Source organism: Pyxicephalus adspersus, chromosome Z (assembly GCF_032062135.1).
Source record: "Pyxicephalus adspersus chromosome Z, UCB_Pads_2.0, whole genome shotgun sequence".
Classification (NCBI taxonomy): domain Eukaryota; kingdom Metazoa; phylum Chordata; class Amphibia; order Anura; family Pyxicephalidae; genus Pyxicephalus; species Pyxicephalus adspersus.
Genome location: NC_092871.1, coordinates 39,483,586 through 39,508,707, shown reverse-complemented (window position 1 = coordinate 39,508,707; position 25,122 = coordinate 39,483,586). Strand labels below are relative to the sequence as shown.

Genomic DNA, 25,122 nt, shown 5'->3' with positions numbered 1-25,122 from the left:
TTTTTTTTAATTATATTTAACATGTATTCGGTGTATAAGACGCACCCACTTTTCCCCCCCAGTTTTGGGGAAGAAAAAGTGCGTCTTATAGTCCGAAAAATACGGTATATATATATATACACACACACATATACATAAGAAGCAAACAAAAGAACGTGTGTGTGCTTGTGACTTTTGTGAGAAAATCTAGTCCGATGGCTTCGCGCGAGATAGTCGCGGGATTTACCCGCGAGCGGCTCATCCGAACAGGCATCGTAAGCATCATAAGCACTCTTGCCTAACAGAAAAGAAATAAGTGATTTAAAAATATGCTTTTTTCTTAGCGCACATAAATGTTTTAAACATTTCAACAGCGCAAACATTTTTTTTTAAGGGCTAAGGGTAATATATGTGTGCCATTAGAAAGAATGATTTTTTAGGGGAACAGTCACTTTTCATGCAAGCTCGCCAGTGTAAAGCTGCCGGTGATGCGTGGCTCCGGCCGCGAGCTCATCCAGTTGCTGAATTGCGTGACGGCTTCAGATTTCAGATCGCGAAAACTGATGCGCGACTGACCCACCGATGCGCGAGCAACCTTCTTGATGAATCAGGGCCTATGTACATAGTTGAGCTTTGTTTAGCCTGTTTAGCCTTATAACAAGTAAATGTTGTGTTTTTTGTTGCCAAATAATCTGCCTCTCCTGTTCTTTCTTCCTCCTTTCGTAGAATACTGAATTATATCAAATCAGACACCAGAAACAGACTAACAGATGACCAAAGTGCTGCATGTGTTGCTCTAATACTTACAAAGTATGAGCCAAGGTTAGACAAATTATCAGCATGCATGCATACAACAACAAAAATCATATTAACTGTTCAAAAGCATGCGTAATGCAAACGTTTACCTTTCAATAAAAAGTTGTTTGTATCAAAGCTCTGTTACTGTGTTTTACTTTTAAAACAAAAGATATTAATATATGATTTTTCTTTTTAAACTAAAACTTCATTATTCAGGTTAATTTGCCGTGTTGACACTTTGTGATAAATAATTGGGTTTCAGGTTGCAGTTTGGGCACTCAGTTTTTTAAAAGGTTTGCCATCACTGGCCTAGGGGTAATATAAATAAATAATAAGTCCTTCAACTGCCTGTAATGAAGTATGTCCAATATACTGTCTTTGTTACATTTACTTGTAACCGATGGTTAAAAGAGGTAAACATACATCTGTGGATGACCCGGCAAGATACCATTCTGTCTGTCTTTAAAGGTTAAACGTAAATAAATCTATCTTTGCCTATAAATAAAGAGAAGAGTCTGAGCCTCATGCTTTTGAGCTTATTTGCCGTAGAGTAACACAGACCATTCCTATTGCAGAGACTTTGAAAGTCAGTCACAATATGAGATACATGACATCACATGCTCTTGAAAAGATACTTTTGCTTTACAAGTAGTAAATAATTATTACATCTCAAGTGCACAAACTCCACAATGAATTCATGAAGATGCATGAGTATTTCATTTCCAAAGGGTCAACAATATGGAGACAGAGGATTGCTTTTGATGTCATTGATTTATGACTTTACTCTTGAGTCATAATTCATAGTCAAATGCTTTGGGAGGGGAATTTATCTAATCTGCCACTTTTGTGTATTGGAAAATAAAGCATTCTAGTGTTAGTGTTTGGTGCCCTTACTTTCTTGTTTTATAATCTTGCTGAAACTACAGTTCCACTATCCCTGTGGTGAGCAGTTTAATCAAGCTGAAGCTTATGTGTGTTTTGTTAAAATCAAAAATTATGCTGGATATCACCTAACTGCAAAATAGAACTCATTTACCTTATGGAACATTAGGCAGCTTCATGAGACACCACTAGAACAATTAATTACACTTAGAGGAATACAAATCTGCTAAGGCTTTTCTTTTCTGAATGTCACAATAACAATACTTCACTACTTGTTTTGTACAGAAATAGAAATATACAAGGCTCATCTTGGTTCAAAGGCAGAATCCCCAATTTCCAACAAATTTTCCTAACTATTTTGCCAAGCAGTTTGACAAATCCTAAAATCCCTTTGCACAGTGCTGTCCAGCTGGCTGCTGGCACTCCGTTCCTTTACTCATCTACCAACCAATATAAACCTCATTGATTTAGAATCTCAAAAGAGAGTAAAAATTCTGGGAACCAAGTTACCTCCTCCAATTTTTCTCTTACAATAACCAAGCTAGGATTATTTAAGCTCTACTTTCACTTGATTATCCAAAAAGTGATAAAAATTCCAGGAACTAAACTCCTTCTTCTCCCACTTCCTTTTTTTTTTTGCAACAACCAACGAACACTTATGAGTCTCGGGATCCCCTGAGGAAGCCATAGTGCAAAATGCGTCAGAAAACATGATGAAACTTCAGTAGTCATTTCATTTGTACATTTATAACAGTCACTTGATTGTTACACTTTTTATGATTATTGATTGATCTTGGTTATTGAACATGTAGAAGAATTGTGTCTAGTGAAAAATGCTATGTATGACATTCACATATTAAATATAGCTTATTGTTTTGATATTAGTTTATTAGAAAGTATTTAAGCATCTTTTGGTTTGTTGCCAAAAAGCCATCTTTGCTTTTTCCTCCCTTATTTGTACTAATCATAGGGAGAAACGTGATTATTTGGCCGAACATTTTTAGCACTCCAAATTTGGTTTCTGAATGTTGTCTGTCGCAACTGGCTATATTCAATACACTGTGTTCAATATAATGACTTTGGGACTTGCACTGTATGATTGATGTCAACTATCTACCTACTGTTACATTTGTATTCTTTTTAGTGTAGAGCTGACCTTTATTGCATATCTTGGCATTATTTCTTTATTTCTGATACTGGCATAATGACATTTAGTAAAGTCAAAGGAAATATCCACCATATCTTGCTTGCCACTGGTAAAGAGCTGTCGATAAGCCAGTAATGTTATCTGCTAATGAACTGTATGACAACTTTTTGCACCTGGCCTTTTTTTAGGTTAGCTGCATTTAAAATGATACATGGATGGCAACAAATAACTCACTCCTGTCATTCTCTGCAAACTTTTGAAGGGGAGCTTCCTAAATCAACATATTTACCCATCACTGCAGGTACTTCAATATCAGGACTAACATTGTCATTCACTGACCTGCAGCAAATGTGCAAGTTGAATTAATGCATTGAATGGTACAGAAATAGAGGATCCTTTTTTTCTAAAGGATGACACAGCAAAAATCCTAAAGAAATGAACTGCTCACATTTTTTAAAAAGAGTAATTTTAACTGTTTACTCCCCCACATTTTTTTTCATGGCACAATAGGAATAAAGAGGAAATCTTTAAAAAATTACCTTTTTAATTAAACTGCAAGAAAAGCCATGTAAGGGCTGGAATGCTCATCTTGGTAGGTAAAAGGACTCAAATTTATGTATTTCACATTTGGATTTAGCTGTTTGCAAGGATCAGTTTTAGATTTAAATACCAACACATATAACAGTGTTTCCAGTCTAGACTTTTAATATACTTTGCTGCTGAAGACACATACACATGAAAAAATCACCAAATATGTGCATTGTGATATCCTAGAGGATTCCCCACACAAGACACTTTGCCCTTCCTCTTTCCATAGAGCCTATGCTTGAGTTTTTACAACTTCTTCATTAAACACTGTGTGAACGTTCATAATTCAGAAAAATGGTAAAATAGTGATATCAGATAAGTCATGCCATATGTCAGTACACTATAGGGTAGGGTTAAGGTGGAGACACACAGAGGCCCACGACAGTGTAAAACTAAATCTAAACTATTATACCTAAAGATTATTATACCCTTTAACCATGCATATCCTGTGCCTAATAAATGAAATGAACTCTTTTAAATACTTGCTTATGTGAAAATAGGAAGAAATTATTTTTCTCACCTTCTCTTGGCTTTCACCTTGGACCAAGTATAGCTACTTCAATTCACAGAGATGGAAGAATTCATAAAGCCATTGCAGCAGGGAACATTTAAATTCAGTGTGCAGAATTAGTGAGCAGAATATTATGTTTATAAATCCTCTCTGTATTGGTTATTTGGAGTGCTGTGCCCATTTTAACATGCTGTTTACTAGGTCTTCAAAAAAAGATATTGGAAATCCCCTGATAACTAAAAAACACATTTTACTCTTCACAGGATAAAATCTCCCACTATGCCTTTCTTTAGAAAGTCTTCTTATTTTGATGAATGATAGATTTACAATTCACAGTATGAAAATATTTATTCTTACTCTTTGATACAGCCAAGCAAATGGCATAAACAAATAAATATGACACTCTAAACAGAAGTTTATGTTTTTGCTTTAAATCCCCCAATGTTAGTATAGAGCATAGTTCTATTTGATGATTTTTACTTTGCAGTTACAGAACATGAAAAACATTGGTTCTTCCCACACAGTAATAGCATAGAAGAAGACGCATGTAATTTATTACAGGAAGGTGTAATATGACAGTGAAAAAGTCTTACCCTTAATCGTCGTTCAAAAGAGGAGATATTGCCTTTGTTCTGTTCCTTACGTTGTCGCCACTCAACAAGATTGGGGCTGTGCTCCCCAGGTAGTGAGATATTACATTTGCCCAATGTTGGACTGACCACTCCTGCTAAGATGTGGGGTTCTGCATTTAGACTGATTTCCATTCCACTGGCAAAGGTCACCCGCAGAGAGCCATCAGGGTTAACACGATAGGTGTTAACAGTATTTTCTGCCAATAGATAAATGGTTAATGTTAGCTACTGAACATATACTTAATCATTGTTTTGTTTGGAAAGCTTTTTTCTACCTCAACAATAAAATTCATGGTATGTAATTGTAATGTCCTGCTTTAATAGTATTGTGCTAGGAAGCCTACACAATTTGCATTCATGGTTCATGAGGCAATGGGGTTGATATACTAAAGAAATTTTGGCTGTTCACTTAGCAAAGTAAATTAATACACTGTGAAGCATAATGAACCTAAAGCGTACCCTTTTAGATAAAGTAAAAATTCTGTTAGTTTGTTTTTTGTTTTAAGTGCAACACCCTTTTTTTTTTAAAAAAAAGGGTGCAGCACTGCCCCTTAATTCTTGTTCGCCTAGACGATAGAAAATGAATGGGAGCGCATAGCCTCCCGGGGTACCTACCTCAGGCATTCCGGGATGCTCTTGGGCACTCCTTCTGCGCATCTTCTCCGAGTTTTTATTACATTTTTTTGTTACATTTCTTTGTGTGTGTTTGAGTATTTTTTGCAGAGTGAATTTTCCCCACATGCACTAAGGTAAGTAAATTATCTTCTGCAGGGTGATTTTCACTTTGCTAAATTAGGAGCATAAACTCGCTTAGTAAATCAACCCCACTGATAGCAGTCTATTGCAGGCAGGAAAAAACATATCCTTAGTCTCTTCCCCCCCAGTGATCAGACTGAATCATTGGGGTTGATTTAGTGAAGGAGTTTAGAAATAAATCTATAGCTTTTTGAATGTTGTAAAAATTCAGTTTGATAAGAATACCCAATCACACACAAGGAGCTTTAAAATTACATGATTTTTGATTCCCCTTGATCTGATTGCTGAAGTCAGCAGAGCTATATCTCACCTACTAAGTAAATTTACCCTTGTAAAGTTATGATTAACCTTGTCCAAACTCTTTTAGTAAATCAATCCCACTGTACCTCTGAAGCAAATCACAAAGTAGATGTTGACTACAGATGCTGCCTAAACAAAGATAGCTCTATATTTTTGGAGAACAAAACAGCATTACTCTCTGTGGAAGGTAATACATTCCCCGAAGAGTTACATTTTCTGGACAATATTTGGTCATCTTAATTGGCCATGCCATGTACCTCCCACTCATTCATCCCAGCATATACAAGAGAAGCCAGAAATGCCAGTTTTCCCTGGCAACCACAGCTAATGCAGTGCATGCGCAGCTCAGTTTGATTTCAGAAATCCAGAGTGATCAGGCAGGTAAGATGCATTACTCCAGAAGGGATATAACCTGTCTCTTTCTGCAATAATGACCTGCCTGATCGTACAAACTTAAAATGAAACTTTGGTTCCACTTTAAATTCTTGGTTGCTTGTTCCTGGCCAGTGACTTACTAGGTAGCATATCTATATACAGACAAACCATCCTGAAGCCTTCACCTTCGAACACCAAATTAGAATTGGCAGCTCCCACATTCCTGTTCTCACTAATTTCTTTAAGCCATGGATCTTTGGGGACCAGGATCTGTTTACATTTTTAGTATTTCTCTAACAGGCAGCAATTAATTTTGTAAGTCATAAAAATCAATCTGTTTATATGAAAATCTTGTGTTGTATGTGGGTCTGGAGTTGGACAGCACTGCTTTAAGCACTGTATTGCCAACTCCTCTTTGAAGGTAAGCTTTAAATCAGTTCTGTCAATGGGTTAAAAAATACAAGAAATACCACCTGATAAACAACTCCCTTGCTCCCTCAATCTTCTCAAAGTTATCCATATAAACCCTTACACGCTTCATATTCTAAAATGTGAAAAACCTGTGCCCTCTGTTGTGCACTATGGTTTCTTTCATTGATCCCTCCCTACATCACTACCATGCCCTGTAGCAATACAAGGCTTGTGGATGTGGCAGCGGAACAGGTAAATATGTCTCTTCTTTTGCAGGTCGAATTTTGCTGAATATTTTAAATCCTTTAAATCATCTGTCAGAATATAAAAAAATGGCACCAGAAGTTTCATTCCTTTTTTTGAAAGAGAAACATGCAGTGCTATTGCCAGTATTGCTTTAGTAATTTAGTAAATCGTAACCCAAGATCCGTCACCTAAGAGTTCTATACTAAAGGATTGCAATAGGTGACTTTACAATTTTAAATTCTGCTAAGAAAAACATTGCCACAGCCTTTTTTATTATTAATATTCATGAATGAGAACACATGCACATTGTATATGCTAATGACAGCCTTTAAAGCAATACAGACTGTGTTCTCTTTAACATGTACTGCTGTTTATTTTAATTAGGCTGTCTGTGTTTATTCTAGTCATACTCTAAAATAAAATGAAATATATCAATTTTGATAATTGCTAGTGCACTTCTTTAATTTCTAGATTATCTACATTGTTGAAACAAATAGGAATAATATAACAGAAAAAGAAAGGATTACCCCAGCAAAACAGTAATAATTAAATCTGACATAAAAAAGCAGTAATTATGGTTCTGTATGCATGATATATTTTTATAGCTGAGTATATAATAAACATGATTTTAGATCTGATACAACCCAGCAGTTGCAGTAGTTTAATTATATGAAAGAGGCAGTAATACATTCCACCAGACTAAAAAAGACACTTGTCCACTAAAAAGACACTTGTGTTAAACCTACCAGTTCTTTTTGTTGTTTAGCCAGTCCTTTAATAGAAAAAAAATTGTTAACCACCTTGCCGTTAAGCCCGACCTTCGTTCGGGCACAAAAAAATTGCAAGCATGGTTAACCCCGAGATTTTTCCCATCCATACTTACCTGGCCCCCTGTGCTCATCCGCAGGCTAAACATCCACTCACAGGACTGCAGCCAGCACAGGAGGATGGGCCGCGGCCCACCGGGACAATGCCCGGTCCTCCCAATGGCCAGTCCGGCCCTGTTGCCAGGTGAGCTGCAAAGCAGACACCGGCACACTCGCCTCCTGCCGCACTGCATATCTTAATTGCGGACCTTCCCGCGTGCCAGCTGCAAGGCCTTCGCGTGCCACGGCTGGCACACGTGCCATAGGTTCGCCATCGCTGGACTATACTCTACAATGAATTTATTTTTGTTGGGCTGGGTTTTTTATTGGATGAAAACACCAACACCTGCTATATGAATGAAGTTTGGTTTACAATTTGTAATTCATACTGATTTTGTGTCCTGTGACCTCTGTTTTTGGCTCAGACCGATTTTCACCTCATTAGTTGTATGGCACTTTTGCATTATTAAATTGCTGGGTCCATGCACATCAATATTGGCAACAGACAATTTATCAGGCAAGACATTGCAAAACTGCTGACACCTGCAGAGTTTCCAGCTGTCTTATACTTTGTGGCTAATGTTCTAAAGGAGTATAAAAATGTTAAGGTGAATATTTAATTTAACCTAATAAATAGGTTGAAAAATTGTTCATACAAAATACCCAACAATGAGCAAGGGTAATTTAAAAAATAAGTATTTGCAATACATTTGGATGACCTAAGTGAAAAAAAAGAAAACTAATCATTAAATATTCTCTACTCCTTTATAAAATCAACCTTTGAGTGGGTATGACCAGCAACCTCATTGGGCCTATCATGCATGACACAGTTTGTACTCTGAAACCCTGAACACAAAGAGCTAAAAATATAAGAAAAAACACTGTGCTACTGAATTACAAGTTTTTACCTTTCATTATTTATATTTTAAATAAATTATACCTATGTTCTAACTATGTTAATTAAATATTTACAGGTAGGTTCATAAATATTTGGACAAAGAGAACTTTTTTCTAATTGTGGTTCTGTACATTACCACAATTAATTTTAAATGAATCATCTCAGTTGAACTGCAGACTTTCAGCTTTAATTCAGTTGGATGAACAAAAAGTTAGCCTTTTTTTTACACAATCACTTTATTTCAGGGGCTCAAAAGTAATTGGACAACTGACTCAAAGGCTATTTCATGGGCTGGTGTGGGCAAATCCTGTGTTATGTCATTATCAATTAGGCAGATAAAAGGCCTGGAGTTGATTTGAAACAAGCCATCCATAAGCTGCAATATTACAATAATACTACAATATTAGGAGTGGCAAAATCTACAGTTTGGTACATCATGAGAAAGTAACAAAATCACTGGTGAACTCTGCAAGGCCAAAAGACCTGGACGTCCATGTAAGATAACAGTGGTGGATGATCGCAGAATCATTTCCATGGTGAAGAGAAACCCCTTCACAACAGCCAACCAAGTGAACAATACTCTCCAGGAAGTAGGAGTATCGATATCCAAGTCTACCATAAAGAGAAGACTGCATGAAAGTAAATACAGAGGGTGCACTGCAAGGTGCAAGCCACTAATAGGCCTCAAGAATAGAAAGGCTAGATTTGACTTCGCTCGAAAACATCTAAAAAAGCCAGCACAGTTCTGGAAATACATTCTTTGGACATAAGAAACCAAGATCAACCTTTACCAGAATGATGGCAAGAAAAAAGTATGGAGAAGGCATGGAACAGCTCATGATCCAAAGCATACCACATCATCTGTAAAACATGGCGGAGGCAGTGTGATGGCTTGGGCGTGCATGGCTGCCAGTGGCACTGGGACACTAGTGTTTATCCATGATGTGACACAGGACAGAAGCAGCCAAATGAATTCTGAGGTGTTCAGAGACATACTGTCTGCTCAAATCCAGGCAAATGCAGTCACACTGATTGGGAGCGGTTTCATAATACAGATGGACAATGACCCAAAACATACATCCAAAGCAACCCAGGAGTTTCTTAAAGCAAGGAAGTGGAATATTCTTGAATGGCCAAGTCAGTCACCTGATCTGAACTCAATTGAGCATGAATTTCACTTGTTGAGGACTAAACTTCGGACAAAAAGCCCCACAAACAAACAACAACTGAAAGCCGCTGCAGTAAAGGCCTGGCAGAGCATTAAAAAGGAGGAAACCCAGCATCTGGTGATGTCCATTAGTTCAAGACTACAGGCTGTCGTTGCCAGCAAAGGGTTTTCAACCAAGAATGGGAAATAAACATTTTATTTTCAGCTTTTTAATTTGTCCAATTACTTTTGAGCCCCTGAAATGAAAAGATTGCGTTAAAAAAAGGCTTTAGTTCCTCACATTTTTATGCAATATTTTTGTTCAACCCACTGAAGTAAAGATGAAAGTCTGCAGTTCAACTGCATCTGAGTTGTTTCATTTAAAATTATTGTGGTAATGTACAGAACCAAAATAAAAAAAAAGTTGTCTCTGTCTAAATATTTATGGGCCTCATGGATCTCTCTAGCTACATATACTGCAAAGTAATTGATTCTTAAAGATCCCAATAAAGACTGTATTGTCTGGTTTTACTTGTTTCTTAAGACTAAGTTTAGTTGAAAACTATTCCCAGGCACTCACCTTTAACTGTTAGGCTCTCAGGTGTGCCAATTAGTGGTTTTGACAGGTGTTTGCATGCATTTGTATTTGTTCATGGTTGGCGGGCATATATGCCGTTGTCCTCCCATACTATTGGAAACTTGATTTTAAAATGCATGCAATAGTGTTCCTGTGGAAGCAGCGAAGCAGCAGACTGCTCTGAAGCTGATAAACTGAACCCCAACACCACCACAGGCAAACATATGAGCAAAAAGGAGACTTCAACTTATTCCTTCAATGACAACCAGTGCTTAGGGATAGTAAAGGATTGGTTGAAAGCCCTAAATTGTGGGTCAGCTGTGATCAACTGTCTGTCTGAACTTAGCATTACAGCTTATAAACTCGACATAGAACATAGCATAAACTTTGTGCACCACTTTTGTAAACTTGGTCATATTATAAAAATACTTCAATGTGTAAAGTCTGAGATAAGGGTAAGGTAGGTGAACAAGTACTACAGAAAGTGATGAATGTGCAAGCCTATTCCTACTACATTTCTTTTTTTCTTTAGAGCACCCAAATTATTTATCACTTTCAATTGGGTAATTTCCTTGTGAATGAAAACAGAAGGTAAGTAGTTGAATGTACTTTATTCCAAAGAGGCCTGTAGCTCAACGCTCAGCTTTGTTCAAGATTAACAACTGACATCCCTATCCTGCATGTCATTGTATGTACAAATGAGAACATGACAGCTACACTGTGGGCAATTAAGCATTATGTGTTTATACTTAGTAGAAATGCAGGAAAGGATTATTTCCTTCAGTGCTGTAATACTCACTGAAATATTTACATGTTAAGACATTGTGTGTTAATGAGGGTGGATGAAACGGTTTACAGTCTAAACCTTTCACTTCTGCTTGCAGGCTCTAATTGTTAGATGAAGTATGAGTAGCAAATGTCAGAATGAATAAACAAACAAAAAACTGTAAATTATGTAATTTTGTGTCCTAAATTTGTAATAAGACGGCATATAGACTTCAAATAACCAACAGAAAAAGAAATGGCCTCTTCCAAAGATCGCAGAGATTTTGTAACATTTTAAATCATTTGGTAAAGCCTCACAAGGCCATTACTGCATGCATGCTAAATATTATATGATACAATTATTACAATTTATATGGTACTAAAATAGAAACAATATCAGATGCTTTACATTGTAACTCAAACCAGTGGAAGCACTGCTTTGTTTAGTTAGCTTGTCTATGCTGTAATGTCAGACAGGATTGAGGAAGGCATCTACTCAATGTGCTTTTTGGTTTTCTCACCTTTGGGGGCCATAAATTATCATTTTTATGCTGGAATGAAAGGCATTCAGCAGAGATGAAAAATTTCAGTAAATCAGCAATCCCTGTATGAGTTTACATAAGCCTAGTTCATCCTTTTATTATACCTCCCATTCCACTGATCGAACCGAGTGAAGAACACATATCGAGTTACATCCTTGATGCCTTCAAGCGTACCTAAACTCAGAATTTTCACTTTACATAAAGAGGTAGACAGCCCTTTAACCTCCCTAGCTGTTCATTTCTTTCCGGTTTTATATGTCTAAAAGCGGTACATTGTTTTTCATGAAAATTTATTTTACAGTATAATATAATAGTATGAGTATAATAAAGTTTGAAAAATCATGTAAAAATAATATACTTATATACTTATACTTATACTATTATATATACTATAAAATAAATGTTCTTGAAAACAATGTACTGAATTTACACATATAAATCCAATGTATTGCATTTAATACAGTTATTTTGTATTGAATGCAATACAAATGGATTTTGAATTTCCCGCCCCGCCGGCAACATACACACGCACCAATGTCACCGGGAACTCCCCGGTGACTCATTGGGTGCAGAAAGCGCCCGGAGGAAGAAAAAAAAACACAGAGATTGCAGCAATGGACGATGCGGGACGCCGGGGGATCAGGTAAGGGCTGTATTTACTTACCTTTCTATAGGTTTACCTACCCAGAGTGTGACTCGGGGTTACCGCTTTCAGCCACTTTTTTCTAGCCTGAGTCACACTCGGGGTAACCGCTAGGGAGGTTAATGTAAAGTAAAAATTATGTTTGTTTTTTTGCTGCTAAGTGACATGGGACACATAGGAGTCTATTTTCAAAACAAGGAATCAGACATTCCCTCATGGAAATCTTGCAGGTCCTTTTGTTTTATTGGCAGTAGTTGATTCCCACCAGGATATGTTTGAGGAAATGTCAGATTCTCTGTTTCATAAACAGAACCCATCTTCTGGCCAATAATGATTGGATCTATAATGAATGTATGCACACAGTGCAACCTGTGGTGGTACCTCTTGGTCAACAAACCACATGGAGATATAACTGATATGACAATAGATATTCCTAGCCAATCAAAATTGTTTAGTTAAAATTAAGCTTGTATCAACAGTCTCTGCTCTTTTAATAATGATATTAATTTAAATCCAAAGATTTATGCAAGTGATTGAAATAGATCTGTAATAAATGTTGTGGACATCATCTCATGTCTTTAGTAAGATAAAGGCTGCCATTACGTAATGTTTGTCTATGCAAATCCAGTTCTTAATCACTTTAAAAATTAACAGTTAAAATATTGAGAAAGTTTGTGTGATTCACAATCAGTCCAAACACCTTGTCTCTAATCTATAAATATCAATGTGAATGACATAGGGAAGGCATTATATGCAGTGAAAGCAGAGGGACTAGGTAAATAAACATGACCTCTACCAAAAATAAAAAAAAGCTTTCTCCTTGTTAACATTGACCTGTTTTGTTATAATTTCCACACTACCTTGTTTTGATGTGTAGACAATGCTTGTTGCAGATATATTGGTGGTTGTGATAACATTTTCTTTGTTCGAAGTGTCTAACTCAACTTGGGTTGATTTTTCCATATCACTGTAAAAACTGCTGACTTCTCCGGTTGGAAAGGTTGCGTTTGTTAAATGTCCTTCAGGGTCATACCTTTAAATAGCATATGAAAACACATAATTTTTTTAGAAAAAGCTCAAGGTTCAATTTCTGTTCAGGTATACTTTTTTATACATAGTAATTGTAAGTATATAGCCACATAGATGTTATATTTGTTAACTGAATAACACCATCAACATAACATGGAGTTGTTTTTAATTTTTCCCCAATAATATATAGAGTAGGATAGTATCTATTATTGATTTATGGTTTACAAATGTCATACCAGATGTAGAAAAGTATTGAATTATATCAGTAGCAGCAAATGTTAAAGCAAGTACTGGTGGAGTAAACTGTATATATCACTTGATTTTTCCCCTCAATGGGATGATTGGCAACCCTGGTTATACCTACAAACTAAGCAAAAAAGAGAGGAGGACAAAAAGTTTTTTTTTGGCAATTTAGAGTGTATTATCAACATTGTGACATATAAATACAATATTATACTGCTTGATATGCAAAACAGAGCAGGACCTCAGTATCCTTGATCCTAATGTTGATAGAAAATATATTTGCTCGATGTCAGTCACCTACTTCAATAGTTGTATGTTTTTGACATCCAAATATAGCGAGAAGGCTAATCGCCAAGGCAAAGTAGCGAAGAGACAATAGATTATTTGGTTGCCCACAGCCTTATTACCCAACGTGTTTCACCCTGGACGAAGCATAAACGAGTGCTGTACATACAAAGCTGTCGCAAGGACAGATCCATGAACGACACATCAGATTCTCATTCGATATCAGCCCTGAGGCCATTATCTGACAAGAATCACCTGACGTGTGTACGCAGCCTAAACTATATTATTGAAGATTATCTTTTACTGTTTTTGTTTATTGTATATAATGTGTTTTATCCTTTGGAATAAATAAATGCAACATTTTAGGGGAAAAAAATCATGACTGCCGCAAGACATAGCTTGGTCAACTTGCTCAAAATAACTTCCCCTCATCATACCTATTATTTTACTCCCAACATCCACCGCCCCTTACCCATACACATTAAACACACCACGTTGCTTAAATGGCCCGCAGGCCTTTTATTAACATAGCATATTAAATAACATATTAATCACGAATAATAACCATTTATATTATTACCTAAACCATATAAATATATATAAATATAAATACATAACCAATACAAAACATGTAAATTATTTTAACTGAACAACAATATATATATATATATATATATATATATATCAAATAATATAATCAAGATATAAATCAACAATAACCTTGCAGAAAACAATTGAAATTATAATATCCTGTTTGCAGGTCTTCTGGGGTCCACCCTTTATTAAAACTTTGGGCTCTGCACCTTCCCAATGAAATTGTTCCCAGCCGCCCATACCAGCTCGGGAACGCCATGACCCTTACTCGTGCAGACCCCATCAACACTTTTCCGGATCGAACAACCACACTGGGGACTCCATACCTTAGATGGGTTCCCCCCCTCAACATAATTATTAGCAAAAAACACACTCCCCCCGAGGACCTCAACCGCCCCAACAGCCCTCTACTCATAGAAAGCCCCCAAACAAAACATCATTAGGGAGGGAGGGCGGGAAACCTTTCCCTTCTAGCTGTCCCTTGTGAAAAACAGTCTTTGACTCCTCTTTCTGACCTTTTATCTCCTATTAACCCCTCCTATCCTACCCTCGTGCATCTCTCTCCCCCCCCTCCCCTTTCCTCTCCCTCCAGCATGTGCCATTATCTAATCATTAACCCTCTGCGTCTCCCCGTCTGCTGAGTCATGCCGGCCTTGCACTAATACCCATTTCACTCGTATGCTCTAGGCCTTCCTATCCTGTTTGTTGCATGAATGTTTGTAATAAATATGAGGATTCTAAAACATATAATACAATACTGCATAGACACATTCTTTTTTTGTTCTCTTATTATGTTATAGGTGTTTGTTTTTTATTTCCTTTGCCTCCTTGGGCCTCGGGGTGTTTTGACCGTGCCCTTTATACCGGTCAGTTATTTTGATTTGTAGATGCTACAGAGTGCTGTTGTTGCTTGCTTTGATGGCTATGATGCTTCTCTAGGCAGCTATAAATCGCCAGTGTGATGTGTTCATTAGCAGCTGCACTGGAGGAATGTATAGAATGAAGCTGGTGAATTTATAGCTACCATCAATAGCAATAAATGTAGATGATCTTTTCCAGCAACAACAACAAAGAGAACAATGTATTTAGCTGCTACACAACTGCTTGTGTGACATGGCCATATCATCCCAAGTGTCAGTGAGATGCTCTTCCTTCCTGATGGGTTTTGCTTTACCTAACAAATAAATTGGAATGCCTGAGGAAGGGCAAATACAGGTCAGAAGGTTCATTGGATCTGCAATTATATGTAATGATCTCAAAAGTTTCTTAAACTGGTGTCGAACTGATGCCATCAACAAAAGCTCAAAGCCTGTTGACATGTGCCCTAAGGCTTATCCAGTATTATTCTGACAGAACTATATAGAAAACATTTGATCATATTATAAAAAAAAAGAAAATTAATGCATTTTAGCAAACAACAAAGTCAAGTGACTGCGCCACTGTGTGATGTTAACAATTTATCTCCAGGCCATTAAACAATCTTTAATAAATGGAGTTTTGACCTGAATATTTTTGTACATACAAAAATCACAACGGGAAATGGCCACATACAGCCAGTCAAAGTTATCATGTTTACCATAGGAAGAAAATTGCAATGACTACCTAGATATACTGTCTCTGCTTCTCTTGGGACACAACCCAATGGAATTCTATTGGACTGCCATGCACAGCAGCATCTACTGTTAAATGGTAATGTAAAAAACACGGCAAGGGTCTGCTGTCAGATCTTGGTAGGTATAAAGTTGGAGGGTAGGAGGAGGTTTGCCTTTAGACTTTTTTTTTTGCTATTGAAACATCAAATAGGTTTTTTTTTTTTAATATCAGAATTGTAACATATTGTATACCTTTTTATTAGACCTACACATTTTGGCTGATGTAAAACACTTAGGCCAAAATAAAAGTAGAAATGCTGTCCACAGTAGCTAGATTCCATTTGATTGAACAATAATTAACTGGACAAAGCATTGCAATTTCACACAGCAACAAATCAAACATCTTCCAATTGAAACAATATCACAGATTTATTAAATCTCTCCAAGGCTGGAGAGGATTTACTTTCATCAATGAAGCTGGGTGATCCCGCAAACCTGAAATGGATCTGGTCCATGACTGCAAACATTTGCTAGCGATTTGCAAATTACTTTAAAGAAATCCAATACATTATTAAAGACTTGGAGAGCTTTAATAAATCAGGTCCAATGAATTCAACAATCTGCTGAAGACTTGCTGCACCATCTTTTTTTTCATAGGCCATCTAAGTTTTGCCAGTATCCAGACGAAAGTGTAAGCTGATACCTGATTTTGCTATAGGCGATGGGTCACTTTTCCTTTGCTCCAGCTTTTACTAATAAACACCAGTTTTGTCTCATTCTTTTTTAATTGTGTTACAAATGCATTGTTTAAACTAAATCTCCATAGCATATAATATTCTCCAGAGGAACAGCTACAAGTTATCAGTGTTGGATTTATCTGAGGACATGGTCTCGGTTTGTGCATGTAATTGGCGTGACAGTTTGTAGGAATCTGTCAGATATCGTCAGCTCTGGTGATGTGGAAGAAAAGTCTCACAGGCTGAATTCTATCAAATACTCTCTGCACAGCTATATTCATGCATTTATTTTTTCCCAGGCTGTATACCACTGCTTCATGTCTGAGCAGTATTGTTGACCTAGGCTTATTCAAATGCTTGACAAAGAACCTTCTAGAAAATGCAGTTTTTATTACAGCTCACAACATGTGCTAGGTACTTCTGTTCTTTACAAAACACAGTTCATGGTGAGGTCTCCAATGACTAATATACACTTCAGCTAAAAGTAACAAAAGAAACAATATGTTATTGTATCTTACATTGAATAACTGTACAATTGCTTTTAAGTGTCTCATTTTAATGTAAAAAAAAATCTTTAAATAAAAAAAATTATTTCAGATAGTTTAAAAGTAGCATGTAAAATGTTTTGACAAATTGGTTAACCAGATATGTGTCCTTCTTTACTCATACCACTAGATGGCACTGTCTAACAAGAAAACACTATGGACTCCTATAGGGTTGATCTGATAAAATACATTCAGCAATTGCCATTCACTGGATCAGGTTCATATATTCACACTGAGTGAGTGGAAGCCAAACATTGTAATTACTTAATGTGGACCTCTTAGTAACTTTACAAGTTTGCATGGATCCAATCCTGACATATTGCAATATGCAGAAATAGTTTATTATTCGGATGTTTTTATTTAGAGCTGACCATAATGCATGGCACTCCAGAATCATACTATTAACTGTCCCTCAGGAGCTCACAATCTAATGTCCCAACCGCAGTCTATGTATAATGGAGAATCCAATGGAGAATCCAATCCAATAAATATATTGGAAAATCCAATTAATCATGCAGTATGATTCCCAAAGAAAACCAACACAAATATAGGGTGAACATACATACTCCATGCAAATAATGTCCTGGTTGTAACCTAGGATCCTAGTACTGCAAGGTGAGAGCCACCGAACCACCACCCCAGAATTAAACAATAAAAAAGCTTGATAATATGGGCTGATTTGCTACCTAATTTTTTGGGTCTTTGGCAAGCAAGGCCCCCAAGGGAGATCCAGTGTTCAGGTAAAGATTGGGATATTGTAATTACCTTTTATCCTTCCTATGTTTATAGGCATATATATTATATTGTTTGCTATGACAATTTAGAAAAAATATATTTAATAAAATGAAGTAATGCATACACAGCCAGTAACGAGTCTAACATTTCCAGGTATTTATTAGCTCTCCCACAGCACAATACTCCCCCTGACAATGCACAGTTTTCTCTGCAGAAGAACTGTGCCATCTTTTTTCAGGTTCTATCCATGCTCAACATAAACTGACATGCTGGCACACATGTGACACTTAAATCCCTGTGCCCCTCACCTAGTCACTTGCTACAAAGTTATGGTGTTACAGATGATCCCTTGGGGAAAAAAGAAAAGGAAATGCTTCCTTGTATTTGCAGCTGATTTATGACACACCATTTCAGCTTATGCAAATCACTTGCCATAGAAGAAGAGATTAAATAGAAACCAGGTTTGTTGTGCCTTAAAATGAACTTAATATAATAATTCATTCTGAATGCCCATTTCTACGCACATTACATACAAAATGAATCGACTGCCCAATGCTGCATAGCTGTCGAAACATTGGGCCAGTACTATTTTTGGGAGCACTGGGAATGCATTATAGTGCAGCGCACAGTGGTGCAACGCACAGTGGTGCAATATTGGGCAGCACGGTGGCTCAGGGGTTAGCACTCCAGCCTTTGCAGCACTAGGTCCCAGGTTCAATCCCCAGCCAGGACATTATCTGCATGGAGTTTGCAGGTTTTCCCCGTGTCTGCGTGGGTTTCCTCCGGGTACTCCGGTTTCCTCCCACATCCCAAAAACATGCAGTTAGGTTAATTGGCTTCTCCCTAACAATTGACCTTAGACTACATTAATCACATATGACTATAGTAGGGACATTAGATTGTGAGCTCCTTTGAGGGACAGTTAGTGACATGACTATGGACTATGTACAGCGCTGCGTAATATGATGGCGCTATATAAATACTGTATAATAATAATAATAATAATATTGTCTGTAGGCTCCTTGTAGCTGGTCTTTCCATGTTACTAACTTATCATGTCTTGTCCTATACTGTGTGTTTGAGTGCGGTAGGCCATCTTGATAAGAAAACAGGGCTTTGCCTCATGTCATAGCTACTCCTAATGGCCAAGGGAATGCAAAGCACTGATCCAGAGAATAAATCAATAAAAGAGAAATGCTTGCCATGCAGATTCCTCTCCAGCGCATTGGTGTCATCACCAAATGTCATCCAGACTAGTAGTAAGGGAACATAGTACCTTAGATCTCACACAGTAGAAATACAGCAACAGGTTGTAGGTACCCTGTGTCTAGGCACTCTCATATACCAGGAAATGCATTGCTATTTTTTTAGAAGGAACTCAAGACAAAACGTTATTATTTTTAGGGTACAACTTATGATGTTGAACCACAAAAAATCCTTACTTCTAACATTTAGGTAATGTCATATACTGCTTACAAATTCTGTAGCATTTATCAGTCTGCCCCTGGGTTTTCATTCAATGTCCCTAAATCAGTTTACGAACTTCATAATTGCCAAATGAATTAATCTACTAGTACTTTTTTATGCATTAGATTATAGAAAAAGGCTGAGTACCAGGAATAAAGTCAGACCATACATGTTACAGTCAGACTGCACAGCTCAACATACAGTACATGGTATAGTCGGACCATACAATTCATCATACATGTTACCACAATCAGACCATACATTCTTGGCACAGCCAATTTCTGTTTTCCCAAAACATTATGACATTAGGACCAACCTAAACTACCCATGCACTTTGCCTACAATCATTCAGGCCCTCACACAACATGGTGGATCCAAAATATTGTACAATTTGTACAAATTGTTTCTACAACTAGGATGAACACAACAAAAATGCTTATATGGAATGAATAATAAAACAGCAGTGTAATTTCTATAATAAAGAGAACACAATATACTAAAAGCGATCAAAACATAGTAAGTTAAGGAGCCAGAACACAAATCAATAGCCATTACAGACAATTGTGCTTCCCCCACCTACAGAAATCCTCTATATTCCTAGTCTAATGTTGCCATGGTGATCTCGCTAGACAAATAACCTCGCCACAATACTCATCTCCTCTGGTTGCTTTGAGATCTTCCATTACCCCTGTGATAGCTATGTCTCTAAAACCATACACAATGCACCTTCCTTTTGTTGTGTTCACTAAAACATATCTCAAATGTAAAAACAAAACAAAAAAGTCATTGCCAATTGTCATCACCCACAGGGATTTTTTTATATTACTAATATAATTATTTCAAAACAGAGAATGTATGTAGAATCAAATCATTAACAAATGTAGTAAAGGAATGAAGGCTTTCCAATGGAGACTGCAAACCTCACAGAAGTTCTAACCATATCCATTTTTTGCTCAAAAGTAAAAAAGAAATAGGGGATAAACCCGAAAGTGAAAGGGACGCTTTAATGTTGTGTGATCAGGTAGGTCATTATTGCAAAAAAAGTCCCTTCTGCAATAAAGTGTCCCATCTGCCTGGTTGCTTCTGGTTTCTGGTAAAAAGCTGAGTTGCACATGCATCAGCTTTAGTTGCCAAAGAAACCCAGCATTCCCAGTATCCCTTACATGGACTGGCAAGATGGCAAAAGATCATCCGGAATTGGAAGAATAGAAGGAAGATGGAGCCTGGAGCTTGAGCACGGACAGGTGAGTTGTCCTGGTTTAGTCCCGCTTTAATTTCTTCTACATACACTGAAAAATAATATATAGGAATTCCTAAGATGATATACATGAAAAACAAGGTACTGCAAGGTACTACACTGTACAATTAGCTTATCACCACTGGGGGATTTACCCCAACATCCTTTCCCAATAACCAGGAATCATAGAACAGGAAGTGAATGTGAATATCCTCACTAGGACTACAGATGGTAATAGAGTTAGGAAGTAACAGAAAGGCCTTTAGGTTTTTTACTGCCAGTTGTGTCTACCTTTTCCAGTGACCCCCTCCAATATTTTTTTCTGCTGTGACAATTGGGGTGATTTACAAAATGAATTTAGGCTGTTCACTTATTAAGGTGAATTTTCCTTATACAAGGGATAATTCACTTAGTGTAGTGAACGTGGTAATGATTACATTTGTAAAGAATACCCAATCAGTGCAAGGAAATTAACAAAAAAAAATCCTTGAACATGATTGGAAGCCTAGTAGTAGTTAGTAAATTCAACTAGACAAGTTATTTTGCATCATGAACTGATGAAGCAGCTTGGAAGGCTACAAAACATCTAAAATGTTACAAGAACAAGTCTAGTTGAATGTGACTAACTACTACTAGATCTACTAGATCTGGATAAATGATAACCTTCACAGTCCCATGGTTGGGTTATAAAGCCCCTTCCCTAGAAAATAGATGGCTTTTATGAACAAAAGTCCAGATGGAATAGTTATGATGGTGTATGTCCTTTCTACTCTCTCTATATCAAGGATACAAAGCAATGTGAAGATCCAACCTTCTATGAAACTCTGCAGAATGAGCTAAAGACACAAAAGACAGAATGCTTGTAAAGGCATCAAGCAATAAGTTGGACTACATTTGAAAAGAAATATATCCATCTCTGAGATAAAATTTAGCTGCTCTTAAGTATAACAGAGAAGGTGAATTTAATAAGAAAAGACTCAGAAATATTGCAAACCCTTAAGGGGATCTGCTGATCCACTAACCAACTAATATGCCCGAAGTTTTTTTTTTTTTTTAAGGAGCAAACATTAAGGGAACGCTAATGATAAATAAGTGGTGCTGTCACCTATGATTACTGAAAGGTTTTTGTTCACATTGCCATCATATTTATCAGCTACTTTGGCAAAACAGTCCTAGGATGTTATAGTTTGAACAAATCTGTAGCATCTACGATCTTTTTTGTTCTCCAGATATTTTCCCAAAGACACCCCTGAGCCAATACTAAGAGTTCGAATATGTGGAAGCACAACATATGAGGTTACTATGATTGGGACTATGTCACACAATCTAATATTTAGTTGGATTGATACATTTATGCAATGTCACATTATTTATTTCCACCCAAAGCTGTATTTATATTTCACAAAGATCCAGTAATGATGACGGAAGAGTTACAATGCTGCGTAAAGTCTTCTCCAGTACATACTAAATATTCTTAATGGAGTTGAGGTCTAGAATTTCTGATGGGCAATCCATGTGTGAAAATGATTCTCCCTGAACCATTCTTTCTCAATTTGAATCTGATATTTCCTTGCATTTTGTGCCAGCAGGGAAGAACAACAAACCATAGGTGGACCAACCTGGTCATTTTGTACATTACGGTAGTCAGCTGACCCCATTTTTGGGCACATAGTACTGAACCTAGAAATGACAAGCTGAAACATCCCAAAATATACCACTGCCCCTACAAGCATAGGAACTTTTTTGGCCAGGCAGTGTATATGTGAGTTACACACTGCACACCTTGTGCTCCATTAATTGAACTCTGGTCTGTAGTAAGATGTTAGCATATTCTGGACATACTGCAAGAGGGAGAATGCTGCAGGTGTACCATTGATACTTTTGTGTAAAGTAGACCTGTCAGGAGATAAGTATAGGGGATGTCATTGTTGCAAATGTTAGCAAGTAAATGCTGCAAGTAAATCCTTACCTGCATACTTCTTCTGTATAAGTGATAATATGTAATCTACATATTTGTGCTACAGGTTTTAAAATTAATTGCCCTTTAAATAAATCATTTTGCTGCAATTAAGATTTTGGAAGTATATAAGCAAGTGCTCAAGTTATCTATGTGTGAGAAATAAAGATAGTAAACTATTAGCAGTTTCTCTGCATCTCTCATATATAAAAAGTGACTCAAAGGGTTAAAGCATGAGCATACCGTAACAAATGACTGCCATGTCACTAGTATTTTATTATTTTATTATTAAACGGGATTTATATAGCCCCAACATATTACGCAGCGCTGTACATTAAATAGGGATTGAGGAGTCACCATTGAAAGAAACTTGAAAGGAGCGGTCAGACAGATAGGAAGCAAACCAAGAGAGAGCAGTGTCACAGATACCAATGGAGCGCATGATTTGTATTAGAAGGGGGTGATCAACAGTGTCAAAAGCAGGAGAAGTCAATAAATACAACCTCCATGTTTCTCTCAAGACAAGTTTTCTTTTTTAAATCCACAGGTTGAGGTATTTTTTATTTCTCTCTGTGATAACAATTGGTATATAAATTGTTTACATTGAAGATTATTAATTTACTGTAACATAAACCCGTTGAACAATAAACCCATAACCCATAAAACATGACTGGATGCCAAGTTCTTGCAAACATGTGGAAAATAACTATGTCAGTTACCAAAGATTTTTTGGTGCAAGCATTGTCACTTATTCTCCACCCTCTCCCTCTCTCTCTTGTAAGACACATTTATAAATTATATACAACGTGTGTTACAATTTAGTTGCATAGTACAATGATTCTGCTTCTTTTACTCATTTCTGATCACCAGGCATATAATAGAGCCTGCCCATTGTGGACCTTTTCTGAAAGGAATACAGCTGCTAAGTAATTTTCTTGTATTATTCATTCAGCAAATATGCTGATTGCAATGTTTAACTACACTTACAATCTGTTTACGAAAAATGGTCATGGTGAGCCCAAACGTAAGAAAAAGTCAAGAACAGTAAGAAGTCAAGCACTGAAAAGCTATATTATTACAACATAGAAAAGAATAATAATAATAAAATAAATAAGTGATCACTGAAAACAATATATATATATATATATATATATATATATATATATGTATATATATACATTTTCAAGGTGAAATCCTGAAAAAAAACATACTATTCCATAATGCGAAAGTTTATTATTTTTTACTTACTCGTACACTGTAGTCCAGCCATTTTCATTGCTTTTGGTGGCCAGTAGTCCTGTATTGCCATGATATGTCATTAGGGCTAAGTTATATCCTTGAGCTGATATCCTTTTTAATACGCTATTGCTACTGATGGTAAGCCAGTACACCTGACCTCCAGGGACCACCAACCATAATGGCATACCTCCAGCATCTCTCCGTACATGTACTGATTTACCATTGCTGCTAGTGATGGAGATGACATCCCCATCACCATTATATGTGAAGTTGTACACATAGTCCCTTGTTATAAGGTTTAAAGTGTGGAGATGTGTTCCATTGGTACTGAACTGATACAATTCTTGGTCTGCTGGAGAGGCAACCTCATACATATTCATGGCATTCAGATGCGGCTTGTTCCTAGTGACTGCTCGGATGCGTATGTTGCCAAGATCAGCTATGTACAGTGTACCATCTGGAGATACAGCTAATGACGAGGGCGCTTTTAGCCTGGCATCTTTTGCAAATCCGCCGTCACCTAAGGGACAGATAACATCCAATGTGTTAATCTATAAATTGAAAACATTTTCTTAGCATTTAATGCAAAGGTCTATAAACAGGAAAAAATTACAATTTGCAATCTACTTTAAAATTATTCTTTCTAGAGGTACAAGAGGTTTCTAGATGTAAATCAGCAAGAAGATTAGCATTATTGCACATTTATCTCAGCTTTACCAATTTTTGAAAATTTTAAATTCACTGCTTTTTTTTCTCAGCTACATGTACAGTGCCAGGACATCTACTGTATATCCATACACAGCAATCTTTACAACATATTACTAGAACTGCATGTAGATAGATATTTGTTTATGAGCATTAGCAAAATGGAGGGTTGCAGTTGCTTATGTGTGCTATTTTGCTGCAGAGTGTTAACTGTTTCATATAATATACAGATACATTTATACACAGTATATCTGCAAGGTAAGCCATAAACAACCTGATTTACCCAAGCAATGTGAGTGATCTGAGCACTACCAGAGATATTAGGCTGACCTATGATGAACTATCTCTAAGGTTAGCTTACATAAATCAGTTTCTACCCAGACTGCCAGGTACCCTTAACAGTATGTTTTGCCCGATGGGCACTGAGGACGTGCAAGGCGGCATTTCTCATTCAAGGCAAATTAAGGGGGCACTGAGGACCAGCCACCGCCCCCTTGGGCAAAACACACACATTTGCTGCCCAGCTCTTCCTACTCTGTTTGTATCATTGAGCCACTCAGCATTTGCATATGGGTGGTTCAAAAGTGCATTGTCATCGGTGGGGGCAGAACAGACAGGTGTCCGTTGTAATAATCCTACCCTCGGAATGCGTACTACCAGCTGATTGGGCCAATGATGTCTCAATCAGCTGTGA

General features: G+C 37.0%; 1 protein-coding gene across 3 annotated transcripts in view; it reads right to left on the bottom strand.

The window, feature by feature from the left end:
- The window catches only part of TENM1 (teneurin transmembrane protein 1), a 591,240-nt gene that overhangs the window by 33,079 nt on the left and 533,039 nt on the right, over positions 1-25,122 (bottom strand). For all 3 annotated transcript variants that reach the window (XM_072431864.1, XM_072431865.1, XM_072431866.1), the window contains 3 exons: positions 23,733-24,243; positions 12,924-13,096; positions 4,499-4,734 (listed from right to left, as the gene is read on the bottom strand). In XM_072431864.1, coding sequence (XP_072287965.1) covers positions 4,499-4,734; positions 12,924-13,096; positions 23,733-24,243 — 920 coding nt within the window. The remainder of the gene's footprint in view (positions 1-4,498; positions 4,735-12,923; positions 13,097-23,732; positions 24,244-25,122) is intronic.